The 27,906-nt window shown below is 35.6% G+C and overlaps 1 protein-coding gene, 1 long non-coding RNA gene and 1 pseudogene across 2 annotated transcripts; all 3 read left to right on the top strand.

Annotated features, from left to right (window-relative positions):
- The first annotated feature begins 4,253 nt into the window (after positions 1-4,253).
- LOC113279828 lies at positions 4,254-6,029 on the top strand (annotated as a pseudogene).
- A 5,108-nt stretch (positions 6,030-11,137) lies between these two features.
- Positions 11,138-13,904, top strand: LOC113277955 (1-aminocyclopropane-1-carboxylate oxidase homolog 2-like). Its single transcript, XM_026526912.1, has 3 exons — positions 11,138-11,821; positions 13,035-13,359; positions 13,465-13,904. The coding sequence occupies exons 1-3, from the start codon at positions 11,253-11,255 to the stop codon at positions 13,720-13,722; spliced, it is 1,152 nt and encodes a 383-aa protein (XP_026382697.1). The 5' UTR covers positions 11,138-11,252; the 3' UTR covers positions 13,723-13,904.
- A 2,105-nt stretch (positions 13,905-16,009) lies between these two features.
- LOC113277954 lies at positions 16,010-19,409 on the top strand. The gene is made up of 3 exons (XR_003325237.1): positions 16,010-16,352; positions 17,713-17,819; positions 18,740-19,409. It is a non-coding gene; the product is annotated as an uncharacterized LOC113277954 (long non-coding RNA).
- Positions 19,410-27,906: the final 8,497 nt, after the last annotated feature.

The following is a 27,906-nucleotide window of genomic DNA, read 5'->3' as shown; positions in this document are numbered from 1 at the left end:
AAAGAACTGATAGCTTTCATTCTGCAAGCCAGTTCCAAATTCTGATACAAGTCATAAAACAACCAAACCTTAAGAATTAACTATTCTAGTCTCAACACCTTCTTTGCTTTTCTCCCTAAGACCAACCCTTCTGCTTCATTTTGTGACCGAAGCAAGCCTGGAACAACCATTTCTTGGTTTAGTCCAGGATTGTACAGATTGATCTCTCGAATCAAAAGTACTCCCGTGCAGTGCATTGTTTAGGGTTTAGATTCGTTTCTCATCCACACATCCAAAATTACCAAAACCAGCAGAAACAGTTTTCACCCACAAACAGTTACTAAACAGTCAATGAATTAATATATTCATCAATTCGTTATTAATAATAGATTATCATCAACCGTGGAATAACAACTAGAGCACTGTTATCCCATAAAGTCCTTTGGTCGCTGGATACCGAAACGCTCGAATATCAGATTTTATTCGTCCAAGCCACCAAATAGTAATACAGTCAAGGTGTAACTTGATCGAATGCTTTATGTTTTATGACTTAGGTTAATCTTAGTAATTAGACTCTTAGCGCAAGGTCCACTTTTTAATGTTGTTCTACACGCGATTGCTACACATAATCCCTCTGCAAGGTCTGACGTTTTCTACTTGTGTATGGATTATTCAACAATTACACGGATATCCTAACCCTTTACTATAAATAAATAAATCAATAAACTACTATAGTTGTCCACCAGAGAAATCAATTAATCAATCATAAACATTTGTCAAATTAGAAGTAAACGATAATCATATGAAAAACTCAAAATAGATGCATATATTAATTCAAATCAAGTCTAGAACTTAGAATTCATCCCCAATCAAGTATGGGTTTAGCTACTCATGGATGTAGGATCATCCATGTTATACACAATAAAAGAGTAAAGATATGTAGTTACGATTGATAAGAACCGCGCCGAAACCCTAGCTTCGTTATTGTTATTCTCCTCCAAGATTGCAAAGTTATGTTCCAAGATATCCCTTATTTTAATTTTATAGAAGTCTTCTTATATAATACTCATGATATCTAGGTCTTAGAATCCATCCGGGACCAAGTTTCCTTGATTTGGAAGTCAAAATACATCAAAAGGGACCCAATAGGTTTGTCTCAAACGGCATTGTATAATTCCTTAACCAAATAACGATTGTGGGGGTCTAAAATACACCTTTTCTGTTCGAAATATGGCTACTGTCGGTATTTCTTTAGCAATACCGAAAGTTGTGTTGTAGATTACTGTTTTTCGTCTTGACTATTTTGACCGTAACTTCTTCGTCCAAACTCGGAATGACCTCATTCTTTCGTTGTTAACTTCGTAATTGAATTATATTTAAGATTGTGATAATAAATCCTGAATTTGGATGAGTTTAACTTGGTATTGTAGTCCTTTTTGTGTTTTCGGCGTTCTTTGCTCCTTTTCCGTTGCATTTCTTCCACTTATTTTGGCTCCGAACATTTGGATCCTTGGAGAAATTTACTTTATAGCCATTTTATAGAAATTTCCTTTGACTTTGGATGTTTCACCTAATAAAAACAAATAAAATGTAAAACAAGAGTAATACAAGGATAATATGCAAGAAATCTAACCAAAACAAGCATGAAATTAACACTAAAATCATGTGAACTATGCACTTATCGAATTCCCCCATACTTGGATTTTCCTAGTCCTTGAGAAAACTACCTAAACAAATACAACAACTCTCTTTCTTTGAAAAAACGGATGCACTTAGCTAATGCAACATGCCTTTAAACCCATAGGTGGCCCTATTGGACGAGTTATAGTCCCTTAAGGGCTTATAAGAGGCATACCCACACTATAATTTCTATGCATTCCATATTCCCAAGCATCCAAAGAGCTATGAGGACACAAGGGTTATCAACCTATTGTCAAGAAGTCAGAAGTTCAAGAAAAAATTAACATGTAAAATGCCATTAATCGAAGAAAGTGTGACCGGTCAACCTATGCCATATTGAAAGAAATGCGTGTTTGAGAGCGACCAATAAGCATTTCGCCTCGAATCCTGCCTCACTTATAAGGTTTTATAATAATTGCACTCAAAAGACCATTTTTTTTAGTCACACACATGTGTACATGATGGAATTAAGAGAGAAATCCCGCACACGTTGAATGGTGGGAAGGAATCCTTCCAAATTATTTCTGGAGACCCCACAAAGTCGTGGGAACTAAAAGATATTTTCTGATGATATCTAAGAAAGGAAATCAACCACTATAGCAAGGATGGGAGTACTCACTCACCTTCACATCCGATCGGCAGTAATGATAACACCACTCTCACCGCATCCATTAGAAACGTCTTTCTTTGGCTCGTCTTCTTCATCTTCTTGGTCTTCGGTATTTAACGGTTGATGATAAACTCTTGAAATTTGTAGAACTTTGAAAATTTATACTCTTTTCCTCAAGTTCCATGTTTCTTGAAACTTCTTTATAGATTTTTCTTTCTCATGGATTTATTGAACAAATAACAACCTAAATGCAAATCTTTTTGTATATTTTTTTCTTTTCAATTTTTTTTTGAACTCATTAGATTGAAATTACAAAAACAATAACAAAATTAAAATTAACATATCCATGAAATAATTACTTTACGACTTTGATCTTCACAACTTGTATTTTCTTTGTATCATAAACTTCAATAACTCTCATCTTTATATTTTCTTCGCTATTGTAAATAAATCTTCAACTTGAATATAGAATTCCACCCCTTATGTGTAAGTATTCAACATGTATGTAAAAATATGCTCCTTGTGTGTTGCTTTACTTAGATATGAAATTTTCTCTTCCTTGTACTGTTGCTTGTAAACCTCAAACGTCTTCAACTTTCCTTGTATATTTTGATGTAGCTCTTTTTTTGATGATGATAATGTGTTTCTATGATGATGGTACCTGAAATTTTGTGAGGGGAAAGGAAGATAGTAGCGAAGACCAGGATTTGTTTAGGTACCTGGACTGTTGTATCCTTAACGATGAGACTTAGGGAACTGACTGAAGTGGCACGCAAAAGACAAGGTGACATAAGATGCGTCTAGTAAACCAGATGGAAGGGTGAGAAGGTCCGAGAAGTAGAAGGCACAGGCTCCAGGATCTGGTTCTAGGGATTCACCAATGAGAAAAATGGTGTTGGCATCCTAATAAACAAAATATTGGCGGATAAAGTCGTAGAAGTCCGTAGACGAGGAGACAGATTGATCCTCGTGCGAATTTTGCTGGGAAATGTGTTTCTGAACGTTATCAGTGCGTATGCACCCCATGAACGGTCTACCGAGGACGTCAAGCTTAAATTTTGGGAAGTACTATATGGCATGGAAAGTGGTGTACCCAGGAGTGAAAAGTTGTTCATTGGATGAGACACCTAGCTACCTATAAGTGCACTCAAGATACAGCACAAATCGAATACACCAGGCATGATGCGATCGGAAAATAACTACAAACCCACCAATAAATAGGTGGTGGAACCTCAAGGAAGATACCACATGGGCCTTCAAAAATAAGACACTCTCTGAAGGCGTGCTCTATGAGGATGGGGAAGCAGAACACATGTGGAAAGAAACTGCTAGTAGGATCCGGCAACTAGCTGTGGAAGTGCTGGGAGAATTTATATACAATGTAAAACGTGATCCGAAAGACACCTGGTCGTGGTCTCCAGAGGTACAGCAGGATATTAAGGACAAGAAAGATTGCTTCAAGGAATTTCAGGCCCTCGAAGGCGAAGAAAACATCCGGAACTATAAGGTTGCCAAACAACACGCAAAGTGAATGACGTCAGAGGAAAAATGTAGGGCATATGAAGACTTTTACCGAAAACTAGGCACACAAGAGGGTGAGAAGGGGATTTACAGGATTGCTCGGTTACGGGAAAAGAAAATCTGAGACCTTATCCAGGTCAAGTGCATTTAGGATGCTGATGGTCGTGTTTAAGTAGAAGATGCGGAGATAAAGTTATGTTTGAAGCATTATTTCGAACATCTTTTAAACGCGGACGACAATAACCCAACATTTAACCTGGTGGTATCTAGTGAACCCATGGACCTGCAAGATAAAGACATTCTCGCGATCCTCGAAAGTGAAGTAAAAGAGGACCTGAAAAGAACTAAACGAGGGAAGGCACTGGGACCTGATACCATCCCGATTGAGGTGTGGAAGTGACTGGAAGATGAAGGGATTACTTGGTTGACCAATCTCTTCAATATTATCTATCGTTCAAACCGGATGCCCAATGAGTGACGAAGAAGTGTCATCGTCCCGATCTTTAATAATAAAGGGGATATCCAGAATTTTACTAACTTCAGGGGCATCAAACTTATGAGCCATACAATAAAACTCTTGGAACACATCATCGATCGTCGTCTCCGAGGGAAATCTAGTGTTACGAAGAATAAATTTGGGTTTATGCCAGGGAGATCCATCACTGAAGCGATTTCCTTGGTTAGACAACTTATGGAGCACTATCGAGAACAAATGCGAAACCTTCATATGGTATTTATTGACCTTGAGAAGGCCTATGACACGGTCCCACGACAGGTAATGTGATGGGCACTCGAACAGAAGAGGGTACCACCTAAATTTATATCCCTAATCAAGGATATGTATGAAACAGCTGTCACAGGGGTCCGGACATGCTACGGTGTCTCGAATGACTTTCCTGTCAAGATCGTACTACACTAAGGGTCGGCCTTGAGTCTGTACTTATTTGCGCTAGTAATGGATCAAGTCACGAAGGATATCCATAGGGATATCCCTTGTTTTATGCTCTTCGCGTATGATGTGGCACTTATTGGGGAGTCAAAGCAAGAGGTAGAGGATAATCTTCAGTGGTGGCGCCAGACTATGGAATCGAAAGGCTTCACTTAGTAGAACCAAGACTGAGTATCCGAGATATGATTTTGACGAATTCGGGGTGAAGGATGGAGAACTGTTTCTAGACGGACATATTATACCAAGAAAAGAATCCTTTCGATATCTGAGATCTATGATTCATAGTGATGGGGACATAGGCGAGGACATTCGACATAGAATCTATTCAGGATGGGAAAATGTAGACTGGTGACGGGAGCCATGTGTGATCGTAAGGTCCCAGCTAAGATGAAAGGAAAGTTCTACAAAACAACAATCCGACCCTCGATGTTGTATGGAGCGGAACGTTGGGCGACTTAACCCGCACATCAGAGAGCTCCATGCAAAGGAAATGAGGATGCTAAGGTGGGGATGTGGGCATACAAGGCATGATAAAATCGGAAATGAGTATGTAAGTGGTAAACTTGGTGTATCACCAATGAAGGATATACTCTAACAACATCGGTTACGTTGGTTCTTGCATCTCCAACGAAGACCACCTAATGCCCCAGTTTTCTTAGGACGCATCACGCGGCCTGAAGGTAGAATGAAGCGTAGAGGACGACCGAAAATGTTCTGGGATGAACTGATTATACGGTATTTGACTGATCGAGGCTTGGAGAGAGAGATGGCGCTCGACAGAACCGCGTGGAAAGCAACGATCCATATGAATGAGGTATGTACACGAGGTACGTGAGCTGACCCTATTACTTTTGAATCTTTCCTTTCTTTTGTTTTTTAGCAGGACTATTTAAACCTTGAACATGTAAACCTCCATAGAAGAATTTTTTTAGGGGGACTCCTCCCGTAGCTCTGCATCTCGCAAGATTGTGAAGGGGGAATCACCCCCGTAAACCTGTAGCCGGGACATGGAATATGTGGATACATCACCATAACGGTCGCAAATTCATATTCCCATTGAAGTGATGACTGCTACACCCTTTGTACTGAAAACGAACAAGTCACGGAATGTGTCAAGGACTACTCTTGCCCTCAGGTAAGTTGCATCTAGGCAGGCGGGCCGGCGTAAAACTTTTTTGCCACACATTTAAGGGATGATTCTTTACGACATAGTCCCTGGCCTACCCTAAACTTTTTTCGGATCTAAAGGCCCTGGTTTTGGTTTTGGATAGTGGTGTTTCTATGGAATAGTTGTTGGCGCGAGAGAGAGACAGAGAATGGTGCTAACTGCAAATTATACTACAATAAGGTGGTTTTCATCTATAGACGTCACCCTCATGATTGAAAAAATTAGCACTCAAGAGATCAAAAATAGTTTTGCAAATGGCGTGAAGTTGAATAGCTCACCTTTCTACCCGTAATTGACGTACGGTGACACATACTCAAAATAAATATTTTTAGTCAGTTACAAAGAATTAAAGGTCTGGTGCCTCTTTTGATGTAGATATATAGGTAGTCTCTACTAATGATTGATTAGCAACTCTAATAATGCACTTCCCATGCTCCTCATTTTCTACCGGCATGGTTAAGTTGAGCCACAAACAGTAAATTACTTCTCGCAAAGATTAACAACGCCTAATGTGTAGTATTCTCTAGCACTTTTAAGTTCCATTATTTCAGTAAAATTCCTTATGTAAACATACATAGAACTATGATAGTGAGTCTAAAATATCTGCAAATTGGAGGTTTTATACAAATATGTACAAGATTTTGAAAAAATCGACTCAAAAAGGTTAAAAAATTCTATATGAAAAGGACTCAAACACTCCCCCATACTTAAGCTTTACATTATCTTTAATGTAATTGACTCATCCTAAATAAAATAAGGTGGGAAATTAAAATATGATATTAAAAAATTAAAAAAAAACAACAACAAAAGATAGAGATAGAAATAAAAAACCGTTGGGTTGCCTCCCAGGTAGCACTTTGTTTAACGTCCTTAGACCGACTTGGCATTCTCCAAAGTACTCCTTCAAAGGGAGTAAATATAGAAACTCAAGGGAGTCTACCTCCACTTTATCTCGTTGAGCCTCCCCAAATACCAACAGTACGAAAATTTGAGGATCCACCCAAAAAATAATCTGCGATGCAAACAATAGTTTCACAACGATAGTAGCAATTAATAATAATAGTAATGCTATCACTCGATAGAAGTTTCCCCCACACTTAGTTTTTTTTACGCCTGGAAGTGTATAGAGAACATATAATTTGGGAAATTCTATGGATTCGTCTTGGTGAACTTGCACAGCGTGAGAATTAAGTATTTCCAATGGTAGATATTTAGAAGCAAAGTAATCCAATAAAAATTCTGAAGCACATATATCTAAGCCTAGTTGAGGTAAACGAGGAGAATTAATATGCAAAGAATTAGTCAAACCTTGCAAAAACTCTTGTATTACAAAATCCTTTTCATCCCCGGTAGCGGATCCAAAATATGATGTGTGTCGTGGGTGCAATCAAATTAGTGATCTTTTTTTCACTCAATTAACAAGTAACATAATGAAAGTCAAGTTCGTTCCCACGAATAACAGGGAGTTTAGTTGTCAAAAAGGTCACAAATGGGGGTTTTTGTTTTATATCGTAAACAAAGTAGATAAAGCAATTGAAATTGAGTTTCAAGCAAATATGGAGAGAGATTATTGAGGTATCTTTCTTCGTTACTAAACCATCAACGAGTTAATATATTCATTAATTCGTCACTAATCATATATTATCATCAACCGTGGAATAACAACTAGAGAAGTGCTCCCCTAAAGTCCTTTGATCACTGGATACTGAAGCGCTCGAATATCAAATTCTATTCGTCCAAGTCACCAAGTAGTAGCGCACTCAAGGTGTGACTTGGTCGAATGTTTTATGTTGCTATGACTTAGGTTAATCTTAGTAGTTAGACTCTTAGCGCAAGGTACACTTTTTAATGTTGTTCTACACGGGATTTCTCCAAAGAATTCCTATGCAAGGTCTTACATTTTCTACTTCTGTATGGATTACTCAACAATTACATGGATATCCTAACCCTTTACTAGAAATAAATCAATTAATAAACTACTATAGTTGGCTACCTAGAGCAATAAATTAATCAATCATAAACATTCATCAAAGTAGAATCAAGTGATAATCATATGAAAAACTCAAAATAGATGCATATATTAATTCAAATCAAGTCTAGAACTTATAATTCATCCTCAATCAAGTACGGGTTTAGCTACTCATGGGTGTAGGATCATCCATGTTATACATAATAGAAGAGTAAAGAGATATCATTACGATTGATAAGAAATATGCTGAAACCCTATCTTCGTTGTTGTTCTTCTCTTCCAAAATTGCAAAGTTATGTTCCAAGATATCCCTTCTTAATGTTATAGAAGTCTTCTTATACAGTAATCATGATATCTAGGTCTTAGAATCCATTTAGGACCAAGTTTTCTTGTTGGAAGTCAAAATATGTCAAATAGACCAATAGGTTTATCTCAGTCGGCATATATTATCGAATTACCCAAAGCAACACCAATTGTGGGGGTCTAAAATACACCTTTTATGTCCGAAATATGGCTACTGTCGGTATTTCTTTCGCAATACCGGAAGTTGTGCTGTAGATTACCGTTTTTCGTCTCGACTGTTTTTGCCGTAACTTCTTCACCCGAACTCGGAATGACCTCATTCTTTTTAGGTTCACTTCATAATTGAATTCTATTCAAGATGGTGATATTAAATCCTTAATTTGGATGATTTAATAGTATTTCTTGTGTTTTCAACGTTCTTTTCTCCTTTTCGTTGCATTTCTTCCACTTATTTTAGCTCTAAAAACTTGGATCCTTGGAGAACTTCACTTTTTTTAGCTATTTTGCATAAATTTCTATTGACTTTGAATGATTCACCTAATAAAAAAAATGGAAAAAAAAGAGTAATACAAGGATAATATGCATGAAATCTAACTAAAATAAGCATGAAATCAACACTAAAATCATGCGAATTATGCACTTATCAACTCGTTGCTCCTCTTTTTTCATATCCTTTTTACTCGCTTCCATTTCTATTTGAATATATCGTTCTTCAGTGTCCTCCCTATGTGTACTTGTTCGTCTTCGTTCATCTTCCTCATCACTTTTCCTAGAATACAATTGTCCTCTTCTCGATGAATTTTTACCTCTCCTCAATTCATGATCCCCAGTTCTCGATGGATTCCTACCTCTACTGTTGGATCTATTTCTCCTGAGTTGGTTGTTCTCATGCATCAGAGTTGCATTTTGTCTTGCAAGTTTTATTCTTTCCTCTACCATATCTCTCTTTCTTCTCCTTTCCTGACGAAGTCTTTCTCATAACCGCTCGACCGTCATATTTTCTTCGTTATTTATTTCTTCTTTTTCGTTACTAATCCGCTATCCACCATTATTTTATTCTTCGTGATATTGATCGTATCTTCTACTTGCTTCGTTACTATCTAGACTGATATGAAGTTAATTTTATCTTCTCCTTCCTCCCATTTATGAGTTTCTCCAATTTTTAATCTTCTACTCCGTGTTTCTTCAATAAGTTTATTCTCCGTTGGTTCCAACTCTTGCTGGATTCCTCATGCTTCTCTAGCCATTAGTTCCTCCAAGTGTTGTTTCCTAATGACGTTGTAAATAAAAATACTTTCACTTATAACTGACTAACTCACTGAGTTATGACAACTGAAAATCGTAACACCACAGATAATAAGTAAAATTTTGATAATCAGTGAAAAATATCAAATAATATTTAAAATCTTATTTTCTTAACTTTCAACACTATAATATGAAAACAAAGTATCAGATTCAACATTTAAATCCTGATAAAATTCTTAAAGTATTCTCGATTTGACGATTAATATAAGAAGGAAAATCTAAAACTCACAAATATAGTTGATTAATGCACGTTGGATAACTTTATAAGATAAAAGAATGGATTGGATGTATTAAACCAAAGTTGAAGAAACAAAGAAATTAGAACTTCAAGAAAATTTATGAAATCAAAATTTAAGAACAAATCTCAAACCATGTTGGTATTAACTTTCAGGTGAAGGTAAACCCTCTTACTTCTCCAAGTTGTATTCTAGCGCCAAAATGTAACTAATGAAAATCCAATAGTACACCCAAATGATATGAATTATAATAAATCTAAGTCATGATTATAATCATAAGAAAGAAAGTGAAAGTTTATTCAATGAATGTATTTATTTTCTAAGTTTATTGCCCAAACCCTAACTTTGACTTTCTCAAGAACACTCTCAATATGGATCATTTGATTACAAAATTACTCAATCCCTTTCAAGATCCCAAGGTCTCTTTATATAGACATTCAGTGTAGTGGAGTATAACTCAATCTTCACTTCGCTAATGTTCACACAATTCACGTGACTTCCCATTTTACTTTGCTACCCCAATATTTATTATATTGGCTACTATTATTTCAGCGACAACTCCCACTCCTTGTCTGTACAACTGTCCATATTTCTTGCTCAACAATTTATCTTTGATGGATATTGATTGACTTTGCTTTATCTCTTTCGCTCGTGAATCTTGACGACTCATGTTCTTCGCTTTATCATTTCCAATCTCTTCATTCCTTCTTCATTATATTCATTTCATTACTGATATTCCATAACTTTCTTTTACTCGTAACTGCTGCTTTGTAACTCTATTTCTATTAAAGATTCTGTTTCGTTTGATGACAGTTGATTTGACCATTCTATCATTCTAATAAATGCTTTATCTCGGTCTTTGGTAATAATATCCCTGACGAATTATGACCATGGATGCCCTACTTTCGTAGATCTACACGTGGCGAGGATAATTTCTGTACCTACATTAATTTTGACAAAAGACACACAAACCTACCGCGTTGGTGAAGCATGATAACTTAATAATTAATTTGTTGTAGGTTGAAGGATAAGTTTGTCGAATATGGCATGCAAAATTCTTTATCATCCAGTAAATTATTATTTCATATAAACATTCCAACATCCATCTTTGCATTAAAAACTAGTATCCGATTTTATATAGTAAATTGTGTCAACTTAAGTAAATTAGTGTAGCGGAATATTTTTTCATGTTGATTTTCAAAAACATTTTCCAACTTAGGATTCTCTAATTAAGTCTATAGATTTTGGTATTTATCTTATGTCATTTTTTTAACAGTAGTGGAGGATTTTAATTATTTGATTAGCTACAAGATTTTCTTATTAATCAAAAGATTTTTGTCATTAATTAGGTTTAATTACCTTAGCTATAAAAGATGGTTTGGAAGAGATTATAGATACAATGTTTTTGACAATCTTGAGAGTTTTATAAATATTTGCATTACGAGTAGAAATTTGTTTGATTTCTTAAGGCTAGAGAGGATCAAGTGAGTGTTCAGTTTAAGGTTTTTTTTACAAATTTTCTCAACAATACAATGGAGAAAACCCAAATGATGGTGGACTCAAATGGTGACAATCAGAATAATAATTATGATCGAATGAAAGAATTGAAGTCTTTTGATGAAACCAAAATTGGGGTGAGAGGATTGGTTGATTCAGGAATCAAAAAGATCCCAAAGATCTTTATTTTCCCACCAACGGATGATGCTGACATCAATAAGAATTTGGATTCATATTCTGAATCATCAAAAGAATTTAGCATCCCTATTATCGACCTTGGAGACATTAAAAAAGGTGATGATCGGAAGCGCAAGATGATCATTGATCAAGTCATAAGCTCATGTGAGAAGTATGGTTTCTTTCAAATAGTGAACCATGGAGTTCCCAAAAATCTTATGGATGAAATGCTGGAAAAAGCACGCATGGTTCATGAGCAACCGGCTGAGGCTAGAGCTTCCTTATACACACGTAATCGTGATAAAAAATCTAGTTATGTAAGTAACTTCGATCTTTTCCAAGCACCAGCTACAACCTGGAGGGACACTTACTACTGTCGCATGGCTCCAGTACCCCCCAAACCGGAAGAAATTCCAGTTTTTATAAGGTAAATTATTACTGCACATTATTAAAGTAATATTTTAATTCGTTAATAAAAGTTAGAATATTATTTTATACTTTGGCGTCATTTAGAGGAAAAAAAATGGTAGGGATAGGCTAATTTTTTGATTGCATATTCGTCTTATGAATCTCTACAATGCTACCAAAAAATTGAATGTTGATGTATATGACCACAATCTACCACTTTAAAAATCATTTGTTTAATAATAAAAGTTGAAATTAAAGTGGTTTTGCATAAAGGGATGCACTCATTTTTAACATCAAGGTAGAGCTTCAAAAATTTATCTTCAAAGTTGTTGCAATTTGGGTTTTATAAAAACAAATGACGCCAAAATATTAAGATAATGTGATTCTAATCATGTCTTTGGATCCTCTCCCTTTCTTCTAAATGGATATTTACCCACTTTTCGATGTAATACCGTATTTACAATCAACATTATACGAATTTTGGATTTTTTTTTAGTTAAATGGTTTAATTGTTTACCTTCCTATTATAAAATATACTTAATGTCCATATTTTTTTATTAGTTTTTCGAAAATGATATCCTTATCGAGAACCGGGTCTCGCGGGTTGTTCCGTGTGACATAACCCTGAAACTTATTCAGCATAAAAATCTGTCACTGCTAGTCTTCGGATAGGATGGGAGAACTCAAACCCCATCCAATGTAGCACTGCTATTGACTTTTATGGCCCAATTGTTCTTTTTTTATAGGTAAATAAACTATTTATATAATTTATTTACATTTCAAAATACAAGCTTTAGTTAATGTTTATATATATTTTCTCAAAACACAATTTTTTTTGAGAAAATCTATTTATGCATAAAAATATTATATCACACAGACTGATAAAAGAGAAGGATAAACTAATTTGCTTATTGATATTTTTTACCTCGCATCTTTTCTATTTGAAAATAGACATGATACAGTCATAAACAATTATTTTTTGTTAACAATACCTGACCTAATTAACCTAATATGACTAATTTATTTTATTTGAATTTTGGAAAATAATAAATTTAGTAAACATTAAAAAGAAAAAAATATTTTTTATTGTATAATAATTTATAATTTTTAAATTGTGGATAAACTCCTATTTTGAAGAGGTTCATGTGTAAATATTGTTTTGATACATCTATAATGAGTAGATATTTATAAAAGACAAAATCATAAAGAAATTATTGTGTATTTTCTCTTAGGGAAACAATAACAGAGTACTCGGTTCAGATGGAAAAATTATGTTTGGAATTGTTGGAGTTAATCTCTGAGGGCCTGGGATTGAAGCAAAACTATCTCAAGGACATGGAATTTGCTAAAGGTTGGGATTTTCTTTGCCATTACTATCCGGAGTGTCCCCAGCCAGAACTCACTTTTGGGATACAAAAACATACTGATGCAGATTTTCTTACTATACTGTTGCCGGATAACCACATTAGTGGTCTTCAAGTACTTCATAAGAATCAATGGGTTGATATCCCTCCTGTACATGGCGCTCTAATTGTAAACATTGGTGATCTTTTTCAGGCAAGTATTTCATTCTATGACAATATTGTTTTTTGAACGTTTAAATGTTTAATCAAGTTACTAGTATATCTCCATTTGATTAATTTTTTTTTCCTTTTGATGCAGCTTATAACCAATGATCGACTCAAGAGTGTGGAGCACCGGGTCATATGCAACCTCGAGAAACCCCGAATGTCAGTCGCGTGTTTCTTTAACGGCACTCATCTTGAACCATCAACAAGGAAGTATGGACCTATAAAAGAGTTGCTTACAGAGACCGACCGTCCTAAATATCGAGAAACAACAATATGCGAATACCTTACGGCCCATTATGGAAAGGGTCTTGATGGAGAATCAGCCCTAACTGCACTATTCAAGCTTTGAAGAGTTTCTTAATAAATAAGAATGGCCTACAACTTTCGAATTCACGGTGCTGGTTCACACCTTAATTTTCATGTACTAATATATTATTGGATAAGACGACAAGACTTTTCAATTAGTGTATGTGAATTTGATTTGATTTAAATAAAATGTTTGTGGCTGCAATTAGTGATTGTGTTTCAATAATATATATGAATTATGATTTCATTTCAATAAAAATATTCGTGGTTGCAATTATTTTTAAGAGTGGCCTTTTTTGTTTAAAAAGATAACCAAATAACTTGTGATTTTTTACTTTTTTTTTATCCTGAAGTTAACAACACAAGCAATTGCCAGCCGAATCTGGGTGTAAAACATAAAAATAAATAGTAATACCACTTGAAGTTTGAGAAATGTATACTCCCAGCACATATGTAATAAAAATCTCATATGAATTACAAAATGTCGAATTGACTCATTATAAGTTTATAATTTTGATAACCGACATCTATAAAATTAAGGCATGCTACATAAACTAACAAATGACCGTCAGGATCAGATTTGATCTAGCTATTTATTTATAGTTTTCTATCTCATAATTCTCATTTTTTATTATTAATTGAGTTTCTCCAAAATTACCTCTTGTAAAACTCTTCATGAAACTTCTTCATAAATGAACACAATCTTGTAGTAAATTTATTTCACATGTGTGTTTGTCTTGTGTCGTATTTTGCTTTGATAGTTGACTGTTGTTGGCTAAATTTTTCTTTACCTTCTTGGTTTACGGTCTTATTACTGACTATATATAATGTCAGTTGTAATTTTGTTTAGTGTAATGAAAGAATCTTTCAATACAACTATGGTACCATACAAATAAATGCAAGATTCTTTAATTTTTTGATCTAAATATCGATCATGTTCTATTTTTCTTATTCATATAAATTTCAATCTTTTTCTTTTTCTTCACCTAATTTTCTTTAATTCTTCTTTTATCAGTTGATGATTCGTGAGTTCTCTTCAAAAAGGCAATATTCAACCTTAATTTCGATTGCAAAAGTTCCTTTGGATCAATTAACAACCTTTGTATAATATTCCGATATTCGGAAATGGTTGGTTGAATGAAATATAAGTAATGGTTTATCCTTTCCTAATTATCATTGAGGCCTGATGGATACACTTGAGCGAACTATGGATGAGTGACCTCCCGGGAAGTTTTTGTTGGGCTACTGCACCGATGCCCATTGAAAACCCCACACTGCTGGATAGTCGAAGTGTCTAAGTGGGGTTCGTATCGGTGGAGGGTCGGGGCATTACACTTTGTGTTTCTGAAATTAAAGAAAGAGCGTAAATATTACTAACTTAGTTGAAGTATATGAAGATTACACTAATTTGGTTGCCAAAATGGGTGCCAAATAAAAATATGTAATACATATATCCTGATAAATTACTCAATATGAACACTTGTCATGTGAGAAAGGGCGATACATACCATTTATCCATTTTCTCTTCTGCTTTATAAAGACTTGTACCGCAACCACGTCAATCTATCAATCGCAACTTCAATGTAAATAAGAGATTAAAAAAAAATGTACTCAGATGATCTAGTGAAAATAATACTTTATGGAGTCCTATTTTGGTGTCCTATTTTGAAATGTTAATTAGATGATATAGTGAAAATAATATTTGGGTGGTGATCTTGTTGGTTGAAAATATACATTATTGATTAACCAAAATTGTGTCTTATGCTCATGTTGTATGTCACCTCGAGTTCAGATCTCCATTTGGGGTTGACCCTAGTCCGGAACTCGGGGTCTTACAAGTTGGTATCAGAGCTCTAGGCTTTAGATATTGAATGAGACCATATATAAAATATTGTTGTATGTTGATACGCACACTTGTTTGATTTGATTGGTATATTGCTTATTTCATGTATTAGTTGTATTATTATTTTTGTGTGATTCATGTAAATTGTAATTGTGTGTTAGATTGAATTGTATTTGGAATTTTGATATGATAAGTATATCCTAAATTTGGGACGAAAGTTCTTTTAAGGGTGGTAGAATGTAATACCCTGTATTTTTAGCTACTGTTTCGGGTCGGGTTATATCCGGATTAATTAACTTTGTGGATTAGGTTGTTGTTCCTTAATCTTAGCCTAGGTGGGTAGATTGAAATAGAAAGGATACCAGTTAGGGTGGAAATATAATAATCAATCATAAATAAAATTAAGGGAAAATAAAAAGATAAAGAAAATAATTTAGAAAATAGATTTTACAAGTTAGAAAACAAAAGGCTGGGAAGAACAAGAAAGAGATGGAGCTAGAGATTTTTTAGAGAAGAAGGATTAAGAAAAGTCAAGAGTTTGTAGCAATTGAGAGGTGGAATGTTAAATCCCATTTCTCTTTGGCTTTTATTGTTATATATACTTGATTTAAATTCTCATATCATTAGGTTTCTGAAAATTATACGTGTAGTTTTGTGCATCCGGTTGATGATCAGCCTCTAAATATTGATAGATAACATGATTGGATATATATGGTTAAAATTTTAAGTTAATCCACCGTAAATTCACCGTCGAATATTTGTATGAAGCCGGATGATAGTTTCTGAAATTCTGCTCAGTTTTGCTTTGGTCATAGTTTTGGATATCTTAGGTAACTTACATGATACTAAAATGATTAGATCAAAGAACAAAAGTTGTATATTTCTGATTTATCTATCATTTTGATTTTTATTGATTCAATTTCAGACGGTTAAGAATTTAAAATGAATTGTTTGGTAATGACATGTAATATTCCCGGTTTTTAGAATGCTTATATAAAATCATTATAAGTTGATTGAGCCGTTGGTTTGCTGTGAAATTTGGATAACTGATTGTTTATTGAATTATGCAAATTTTACTAAAATTTTAGGAAGATCAAATATAGCATTCACACTGATATGTATGATGTAAAATGTCTGTAGTTAGCTTGTTTGCATAAATGCTTGAAAGAAATTCATGTTGTTAAGCCATGATTGCTTGTGAAAATGATTTATAAAATAAAATGAGTTCATGTTTTACCGTTATATAAAATATGTTTCCTACTAACAACGGGTAATGATCCCCGAGAGTTAAATGAGTCATGATCCCCATGGGAACTTGTGTTTCCCGACCATCGATTGCGGCTGTCTGTGCCGGTAAACGATAGGTGGATGTACGAACCAAAGTTTTTGTACCGTGAAAGAAACGGGTAATGATCCCAGAGAGAAAATGGGTATGATCCCCATGGGAAATTTTGTTCTGACTATCGATGGAGGTTGTATGTGCCGATAAACGATAGGTGGGTGTACGAACCAAGGTTTTCGTACGTGAACTCATGGTTTTTCTGTGACTATATTAGTACGTGAGTATATGTGTTGAACATTGATGGATGACTTGTTGAGAATTAGTTTGGTATTGTAAACTCATGGATTGTGTGATGACAATATTAATTTTTCAATTGTATGTTGAAAACTCTATTGAATGATTTGTGGAAACCTCATTGGTCTATTGAACTCAAACATCGAGATATGAATTGAAGTATTTGTATGAAACATTAATAGTGCTGTAAACTCATGGTTTGTTGGTGAATATATTGATTTGTGAATCATTTATTGAAATATAAATTAAATGATTTATTGGAAACATAATTGGTATTATGAAATCATGTGTGAAATCTAATTGAATGAATTGTATGAAAACATTATTGGTGTTATGAACACATGTGTTAAAATCTGAATTTTGTGATTTTTTAGAAACCTTATTGTTGTTGTGAACTCATTGGTTGATTTCTAGATTGTAAACATTAATGGTGTTGTGAATAGATATGTTGAATCCTAAATGGATGACTTGTTGAAATGTTATTAACATTATGGAGTCATATTTTGAAATCTTAATTAGATGATCTAGTGAAAATAATACTTGAGTGGTGATCTTTTTAGTTGAAAATATACATTATTGATTAATCGAAATTGTGTCTTATGCTCATGTGTAAGTCACTCCGAGTTCGGATCTCCATTTGGGTTTGACCGTGGTCCGGAACTCGGGATGTTACAAGAAGTGTGTGGCAAGATTGAGAAGAAGGACGTTGAACTTAATTTGCGTAAGATTTATTGTTCTATTGTCTTTACTTCTTTAATTTAATTTTTCTTTTAGTGTCATATCCTTATTGTATTCTTCATCAAGTTCTATGTATGAAACGATAAATGGAAGCTAGCGAGATTAACTACAAGATTGAAAATATTCAAGCTGAAAATTTGAGCCTAACGAGCCAGGTAGATAGTTTAGGAACTGAGAATGAGATTCTTAAAGAAAAAAAATTGAATCTCTTCATTCGCAAGTGGATCAATTAACTATTTATAGTAACAATGCTGATGAATTGAATGTTTGCCTTCAGAATGAGAGATATGATTTGGAACGATAATATAGGCAGGTTGAACATCATATAGGTACTCTTCATGATAAAAACTAAGATTTGAAGATTGAACTTAGACGTAGCAATGGAAAGCTTGAAACTTTGAGAAATATCTACTCTCAGTCTAAAGGTTATGTTGAGCAACTGAATAAGGATAATGATAGGATAATAAATAGAAAGGATAAAACCGAAGTCAGCATACGAAAGGCTCTAGGTGAAGTTCATGATTTGAAAGTTGATAAGGCCCGGATGGAATAAGAAGTTAAATTTCTCCTTTATCGTTTGGATAAGCATGCACCTCGCCGATATTAATAGATTACAACCTCTCGTTAGAACTAGGGAACATTGAAACCTTGTCATAATAAGAAGCAAGTGATATCTCATCAGAAAGAGAATAAGGTTGAACCTATTTCCGAAGGGTATAGTTGTCTTAAAGATGCGAATCTTGAAGTTTCTAGACTTAACAGTTTATATGAGGACATTGGACAAACCCTTAAGTCCACTATCCTTCAAAAGTAAGGTAGTCATTAGATTACCAACGTTTCATATTTTGTTCTTCCTGTCTCGCTATTAACTTATTCTTACTTTGTCTTCGTTCCTTTTCGCAGAATCTGAGAACTCCTTGAAAAACCAAATTATCCATATTTCTCGCCAAAAGGAAGGGCATATTCAAGAGATTAAGTCTTTGAAGGAGTATTTGAATGAGACCAACGAGGATCTGTAGAAAATGGATAAAGATACCAAGAAGATCGCCAAAATGGATCAGCGAAACGCCAACATTTCCAAACAGAAGTTCGTTGATAAAATTTGCAACCGGCATGGCCTGCCTCGTGAAATTCTTGAATTCGACCCAATATCTGATGATGACAAGCATGGGGATGAAGCTATTGGGACTGATGCCTAAGATGGTGGCGAAGATGACGAAGAAACTGATGATGACATATTCACTGCTGATCCTATCAATCCCTTGGATAAATCGTATGCTCTTACGGGTACTTCTGTGAAAAAAGATAGTTCTTCTCATGACCGGGATGCTTCTAAGGAACAACGTCCTAATGATGCTGAAGATGATCTCCCTGTAAATCAATTTCTCAATCATAATTGATTTCACTTTATCAAGCTGAACTTATTTCTTTCCTTAACATTTACAGGGCGCTCCCAATCTTGGGAGGGATGTTTTAGGTTGACCTTTATTCTTATTTTTTTTATCTTGCTTTTATCACCTGCACGTTTTATGAAGGCACTCTACTATATTTTGTAATAGCATAGTTAGTGTTATGAAAGCACTCTAAAATTAATATGGTTATGTTCTTTCGAGAAAGTAAAAAACATCATTATTATAACCTAATATATGGTTTCCTTTATTCTTTTATTTCGAGTAATGGCTGATCATGCGAATACATCACATAAAAGGAATATTAAACTTACCTTAAACGTATGAAGCATAATATCAAAAGAACATACTTTCCTTTTTCTTTGTTCTTTGTTTTAGGTAGATTACTAATCATGCGAAGGAATTGATCAAAAGAATACTAAGATATTAAAATATATACTTGACTTTACTCTTTTATGGAATTCCGAAGTTTAATTTATTTTCTATTTCTCTCGCCCGTTGAGTTGTGATAATTTGCTTCGTATTATGTTACTTAGTTTCCTTTTTCCTTTGGTTCATTCTTTATTCCTTTTCCCTGTAATGTTAGTAGTAAATTTTATATCTTTATTATGTTATTTTAAAATGTATACTTTCCTTTACTTCTTGTGAAATTTTGAGGTTGAAGTTTATCGCTTTTATCATTTTGCTTCACATACTACTCAGATGCCTTAATTTTTTCCTTGTTTTCACCTTTGCATGTTGTTTCACTATTTTCTTTGTTCTCTTTCCGAGTTCATTTTGCTTTATTTCTGTCTTTGTTTCATAATAATTTATTTTTATTTGATACAAGGTCTTATTGCGCCTCCTAGTTAAGGTCTTCTTGCGCCTCACTTCTTTTGTCTCTGGGTCTTTTTTCGACGAGGTCTCTGGCGCCTATTACTCTTGCAAGTATTATTCCATTAGCCTTGTCTTAGCTTTTCGTATTATTTCCTCTGCAGGATATTTTTGCGACAATACGACAAGTCTGACTATTTCCATGGGTAGTAGCCTCATGATATTGTCGTCATTATGGTCACTCATGTCCTTAAAGGAGGGTGTCGTCTATGTATATTCCCCCTGAATTTCCCTTCAAGGAAGCGTACCCCTAACTGCTACAGGTGGTATCTTCCCATCCGGTGTATTCCAACAATTAGTTTTTTTCGTGACCTTTTATCCCGTCGCCGATATGGCTCATGGTTACGAGGTCATACCCTAAGTGAGTTTTCTTTGGGACTGAGTGTATCATAGCCAGAACTTGCCAATAAGTATGTACGAATGCGCTCCAGACACACCGTGCACCTGTAGCTCAACCGTGATCCTTCGGCGTCCTGATCGCATTTCTACACCCCTTACCAAAGACCATTAGGTTGTTTTCCTAACGATCCCCAGCGGGAAAGTCTTATCATTGCCCTGATTAATATCACTATGGATTTTCCAATATGACACATGCCAGGTCGTATGTAGGTATGCCTCTTGCATACTGTGCGAACTAGGGTGCACGCAAAAATTGTGTCCATAGCCTCCCTAAGTAGAGGTTTATTCGTTTATTTTATTTGGAGGTCTTATGCTGCCTCCTAAAGAGGTCTTACTGGCCTGTTGAACATGTCTTATTTTAACCAATTCGTGAGGTCTCATGAGCCCATATTGCGGGTCTTAGAGTGCCTTCTTTTATTTATTTCATACTCACAAGGTCTTATCATCCCGTGTTGTGGGTCTTGTACCATAAATGGATATTTATGGTTAATCTACCCACTCTACAAAAGGATGAGAAACTGATATACTTGCTATTACTCTTAATCAAACCAAAAGAAGAAAGAAAATTTGCAGAGAGAAGAAGATTAAGAGATGGCTGAACCAAACCAACCTGCAGTTCAAGATGTTGTTGAAAATCAAACACTAGCATTAGAAAATGCAAAACAAGCAACTCATGCATTAACAAGTGAAGAGGCTGAGAGATTGATTTCTTATTTAGAACAAGAAATTTCAAGAAAGAGGATGCAGGAAGAAATTGATAGGCAAAGGATTGAGAATGAAGAAGAGTACCTGTTGATACATGAAAATAATTCCCCTTAATAAGTTTAGGGTTCCCTCTAAGTAAGGAGGAAGGATTAATGCAAGGATTAGGGACTTGGGGGGACTAGACCCAAGCCCAAAGGGGTGATTCCCATGACAAAGAGGATAAAGGTGGAATTAACCAAGAAGGACGAGGTTATGTTAAGGGAAGAATGACATTAGAGGTAATTAAGAAGGGTTAGGACATGTGGCAAGATGTCATGAAAGGAAGGGCTTTTTAGAAGGAATATATAAGAAAGGACAAAGTATAGTGGAAAATCAATTCTCACTCTAACCATTCCTAGAAAGTGAGGTCATGTGGTGTACTAGGGCAGCTAGAACCTAAACAAAATCCTGGTATTAACATTTGACGACCACATCCGGAGGCTCGTGCCTAGGATCACCATGACTCATCTAGGAAGCGCCAACCCAAGCGCGAAGGAAAATCAACCAATCAATCTCCTCATTAACATGGACGAAGTAACGATAGAAGATGGGGACAACGAGGAAGAAGCGCCAACGACGAACGATATCGAACAAACAAGAACAGGCGCGCCTCACAGCAAAATGAAGGACGTAACACACGAGGAGAACACACAAACAACTCGGAGACCAAAGTCACCTCCACCGATCCTACAGGACGTGTGGAAGGAGTTAGAAGAGCGATTACAAAGAAGACAGGAGCTAGAAGAATGGATAGAACAAGCTGTAATAGCAGGAAAAAACACCCGCGGGGTAGCAACATAAAGTGAGCGAAACCAGAACACCAAGCCAACGACCGTGTCACAAGAAGAAATGACGTAATACTTTGAACAAAACTACCATATAGTAAAGCAAGATGACCATAGATGCGCAAGTAATCCATACCCGGAAGACATTCGAGAATATCAATATCCTGAAGATTACATCTCCAAAATTCAAGACATATGATGGGCAAGGAAATGCGCAGGAACACATTAGCCGATTTCTCTCAGTGATGAATGACAGGGCTCCGATGGGAAACTATGTCTTAAAGAATTCCCCAAATCGTTAACAGGAACAACATTCACTTGGTATGACAATCTGAAGACGGAGAGTGTAGCCTCCTGGTCAACTATGTCTTCACTATTCGTCAGAAAGTTTTACTCGGCCAAGATCGGTTCCCCAACTGCTAGATAAAAGTAGTGTCGATTACAATGTATCGATCATAACATCTTGAGTGATTACTTAAGATCGGTTTCACTAATAAAAGTCATATCAATACATAAGTCAGGCCTTGTGAATAGTTTTACCAAGATACATAAACAGGTTTATGAGCGGTTATACTAAACACACATAGTGGTAATTCAAAATAGATTTGCAATGAATAACAATACCAATAATCCTAGCGATTTTTCTTTCGATTCACAAAACAAGTTTATGAACTTACTTCCTTTAAACGAATGTAAAACATTGTTTCGTAGGATGAAATCTTCACTCATTCTCATACATAATCACAATAATATTCATATGATCATGACGATGTCTTATATACAAAGTTTAATGGTTAAGCAATAAACCTCGTATTGTATTCCTTAATACTACGTCTAACTAGAGTTTAATCATTCAAACATCTTCACGGTTATGTTTTTAATATGCACGACTTAAAAGATACGTTAGGGAATGAAACAGTTCAAGTCAAATATTACTAACCTCAAAAGGAAGGATGATGTTGTCGTTGTAGTACTTCTTCACATTCTTCAAGTCTTCATGTAATACTTGTAAGTCTCATACCCTAATACTTTCAAGCTAACCTATACGAAGTTGACTCTAGTATATAATAAAGCAACTCTTTAAATGAGTTTTGATTCACTAAAATATGACAACCAAACTTGACATACCAACGCTTGGTGGGTTCAACCGATCTATGCTCTAACAAAAATGATGGGGATGGAGGTTGTGGTCCTGCAACTTCTCCCAGCAGTGATAACGACAGAGACTTCTCCTATGAAGTAGAGGGATTTGGAACCGACTATGACGATGATCACTGGTGATCTTATGAAGAGCATTGAGAAAATAGTTTTAGGAAGATTTTAGAGGATTGCATTCTTTGAAGTCTTCAGATCTTCTTCGTGAAAATTCACAAAGATTTTCCTAATGCTTGTAGTTGCTGGTGCTGTTGGAACTGAAGGAGAGGTCTAGTCTTCTGTTATACATCTTCTAATGCATGGTAAGTGTTCTTTTTGGGGATTTTATATTTCAGCACAAGGTTTGATCTTGTAAAAGTGTTGTTTTTCTGTTAACAAAGATCAAACCTAGTAGTGATAGTGGTAAGTATTTTGCTGGTACTTGTGACGGAGGCTATGTAAGTGCAGCAAGCATAATCGGGGAATTTTGTTTGTCAGACAGTATCGAAGTTGGTTGTTCAGGTGTAAAAAAGGTTGTAATGGTACTTCTTAGTAATTAGCGTTCTGATCTGTAATGGTGATGATGTTTGTAAATGTGGTTAATGAAATTGCAATTGTTTCTTTTTTCGGTTTCTCTTTGTGATTTATAATGAAAGGAACAATGGTATGTTAAACTGTGGTACGTGGAAATGTATTATATGATCTATGAATTTACTAAAGCATTATCTGAATTCTATCAAGAACTAGAATCCTAGTACAAGGTAAGGGAACATATGACAAATCCTAATTCTCTCCGGTTTTCAACTAAAGTGCATTCTCAAAACATATTACAATCTTGATTCACTAATGGTAACAACATCCTACACCCAAATGCTATAACTGAGTATAAGTTTATCAACAAAAGATATAACAAGCTGTAGATCATCTGTCAAAGCCGTAATAACTTGACCCAAGATTCAGTCATGTGAAACCTACATGATTCCACTAACCCACAAAACTACTTGGTGCTTGTGGAGGCATATACACACCTAATTCTAATCTACAATGTAATTTTACCACTGACCCAAGAAACTACTTTGGAAATGAATTCAAACATAAAGAACTAGAATCTGACTAGGCAAAGGGAACAAATTATGAACAATAGCTTCTCTTTGGTTTTCATCTTATTTGTTGAAAATGGTTGGGATTCTCATTAGAGCTACTACTTCAATACACAATTGATTGATTCACCCATCTACAAACAAATGAAGATATCCTATAAACAAATTGTGGCATCCTACAAACAAGTAAAATACTATGTCTGATTCAGTCTAATTATCAACTAAACCTACAAAGTACACTGAGATATTCTTAAAACATAATACAATGTACTGCAACATCCAAAATTGCACATACAAATCTTCTTAATCACACTCAACAAACACAAAAACCATAAACCTAAAATCTACAATTACATATAATAATAAAAGATACAGATGTTGATAAACACCATCAGAAATTGCATCATTCAAATTCAAAATCAATATTTTCTAACTCAAATTTGTAAAATTATTAAACCCTCAAATGTTGAAAAAACTAGGATTCACAGAAAAACGAATAAATGAGATACCTTAAATGATGATAACCCATATTTGCATTTCCAAGATTGTGAATCAGTGTCAAAACTTATATGAGAGATCGAGTCAACTTAAATCTAGGGTTACATCGATGATTCACAGAAAAATTGACTGATTCGTGTTGTTAATGAAGTTCTCTGCAGCTGCATCTCGATGTTTCCGGAGCTCAAACCGATGGAGTAAAATGGACGGAGAGGAAAAGGGAAATGGTTGGAGAAATGTCTCAGGATCTTAGTTGTTCTCGACATATTTATGTTCTTTTAATTTTTGCACAAACTAAAAAAAATGAAAAACTAATTTCATTGATTTTAGTTTTTTTTTTCTGATTTTTGGTAGTTAAATTGAAGAGTTATAATGGGAAAAAAATATTGGAGAAAAAAATGAGAATCGTTGGGATGCTGGGTAACCCTTGAGTGTGAGATGAAATTGGGAACTGATAATAGTAATAAAGGCGCTAGTAGTAGTAATGGAGGGTAATAATGTAACTTGGAAATTTAAGTTGAGGATACGAATGTAATTACCCACAACCTTCCCGAAACACTGTAACAGATACCAATTATTGCAACGATTATCCAACGTTACAAAGTTACCAACGTCGATACGACGTTACTTAAAAAAATCCGTTAAAAAATCGGGTGTTATAAATTCCCTGATTTCGTGTAGTGTTTCTGTGGTTAACCGCCAATCTATAGTGTCTTATAGTCCTTGTGTAGTTGTTTCGCAGAGTGAAGGTATTCGTGGAGGTTGTCATAAATGTTTCCTCTGCCTTATACTTTGGGTTTTGCTGTTCTGACTTGTCGTTTTTGCATAATCGTCTAAACGCGAGGTTGACATGCTGAGGCAGAAACTAGAGGAGTCCATTAAGGCGCGTGCTTCTTCTTCTGCACAGGTTTCTACAATTTCGCTCCTAGTATCTATTCTGTCGCATGAGCTATATAGCTTACGAAGTTCAAAGTATAAGTTGGAGCGAGAATTCCAATTGTTTAAGGATGAGGATAACAAGAGGTACTTCAAGGCGACTCAAAGTCGGCTGAATGAGGAGGGTCAAACCGTTGTTAATTGGATATGCGAGAAGCATGGGATTCCTTTAGAAATATATCCCCAAGTTGATGTTAGCGATGATGAACAAGAAAATCGTGCTAATTTGGACGTTTCTATGGATGAGCCTGCTGGTGGCGGGCAGTCTAGTTCTGCTGATGCTGGTGCTGTCGTGGGTCAGCAAGATGATGGTTCTGCTTTGGTTACTTCTGAAGTTACTCCTCTTTAGGTTCTGTTCTTTCTCTTTTTATCTGAAAAACATGTTTGCTTTTTTTTCTGGATAATTATCTGGGTGCTCCCAAGCTTGGGGGGAGTATTTTGCAGCTATCTTATTTCTATGGTTTAAGGAACATGATGAGTGCTTTTAGTCTTTTTATCATTTTCTGACTGCGAAGACGGAAAGCATGGGGATTCTAATATTCCCCCACTTTCCTATGCTTTTCGACTTCGTATGAAGATTGTTATTTTTGAATAGCTTTCTAGGATACTTGGCGAATTAGATGAGGTGAATGCTTGAGCTTAATACTAAGTTTATAGAATCCCTACATGTCCCCTAGCATGCGAAATGTCTCTAAATTTTTAGGATTCGAATGAATATTGCTTGGAAATGATGTGATCATTATATTATCTATCATGTTTTTGGGAAAGTGAATTTATTAAGACTTGGAATTTATAGAAGACTTAGCTTATCCCGGGTAGATCTTTCGTGCTTTTCCCCGTATCTCAGTGTGGTTTATTTGTTACCTTGGCGTGATCCTTTTATTTCCTCGGCGCGACCTTTTAATTGCCTCAGCGTTCCCTCGATTATTTGTATTTGCATGAACCTTTATGGGTCTTATTTCTTTCCCCACATAGAGAGCTTAAAGGAGTTATGGTCTCCTTGAGTGGGGTCTTCAACATCGGGCGACGAAATTTCAGTTCAATGTGCTCTTTCGAGTCATTGCCATTGATCTCACCTTAACTGTATTAGTATTTTTACCTCCTCAGGTTATATTTGTGACAATATACCAAGCCTTAGGTACTCCCGCGAGCATAAAGCCTCAACACATTGTCGTATTTGACACAGTTCAGCTCCCTAGTGGAGCGTGCCGTCCCTTTATACTCCCCCTGAGTTTCCCTTTCAAGGAAGTAACCCCTAACCATTTCAGTTTGGCTCCTCCCATCCGGTTATGCGACAATCAGTGTTTTCGTGACCTCGTTCCCTCTGCATATGTGGCTTATAGGCGTGAGATCATACCATAGGTGGGGTTTCTTTGTGACCGACTGTTTCCAAGCCAGGAAATCCTTCTACTCCACTGATCATGTTTTTACACCCCATACCGGAGAACTTATTCGCAGAGTGTTTCGTTATCAGTGGCCTCCGATGGATGGGCTTTTGTTTCACCCCCAATATAGTAACTTCTCCAGGGTTCCACAATATGACGCGATACATGGCTTATGGTCGCCTCTTCCGAGATCGTGCTAAAACACCATCGCACGATCAAGCAAACAAAGTTGACAAGATAAAATCGGGTACCCAGCCTCCCTAGTTAGAGGTGTTTTAATAAGTAACTTACTGTCTCCTATTGAGGTCTTACGAGTTAGTCTCATGGACTTCTGTTTTTGACATTAGCTTGTTCGTTTATATAAATATCTTGCTTCACGCTAATGTTTTTTTGTTGCTTCAGTACATCATCTCATGTGTCCTCTTAAGGAGTAATTCAGGCACTATGTACCTCTTTGTCGTCGTCCTCAGTTGTCATCTTCGCACCGCTAACTTTAATTTCTTGCGACTGATTTTCGGTTCTTTTCTCATTCTTATTGCAAATTACATCACTGCTCATTAAGTGATTTAGGACTTTTGCGTTCTGAGTCTTCCACCTTTCTACTAAATCTCGCAAGCTTTCTCATTGTTCTCTCTTCAGGCCGAATAGTGCATTCTTTCCTCATCTGAGCAAGGCGAGTTATGCATGTGCATTTAGGAACATATTTTGCAATTCTTGGGAAGGGGAAAGCTCACATCCTTTTGTTTTTCCTTTCCCTGCCGCCTTCTTGAACTTTGGCGTCTCCTGGTTCGTTCTTGTAATAGCTTT

The sequence above is a fragment of the Papaver somniferum genome, chromosome 5, assembly GCF_003573695.1.
Source record: "Papaver somniferum cultivar HN1 chromosome 5, ASM357369v1, whole genome shotgun sequence".
NCBI lineage: Eukaryota > Viridiplantae > Streptophyta > Magnoliopsida > Ranunculales > Papaveraceae > Papaver > Papaver somniferum.
The sequence above is the reverse complement of the archived record's forward strand: the minus strand, read 5'-3'. Positions and strand labels throughout refer to the sequence as shown.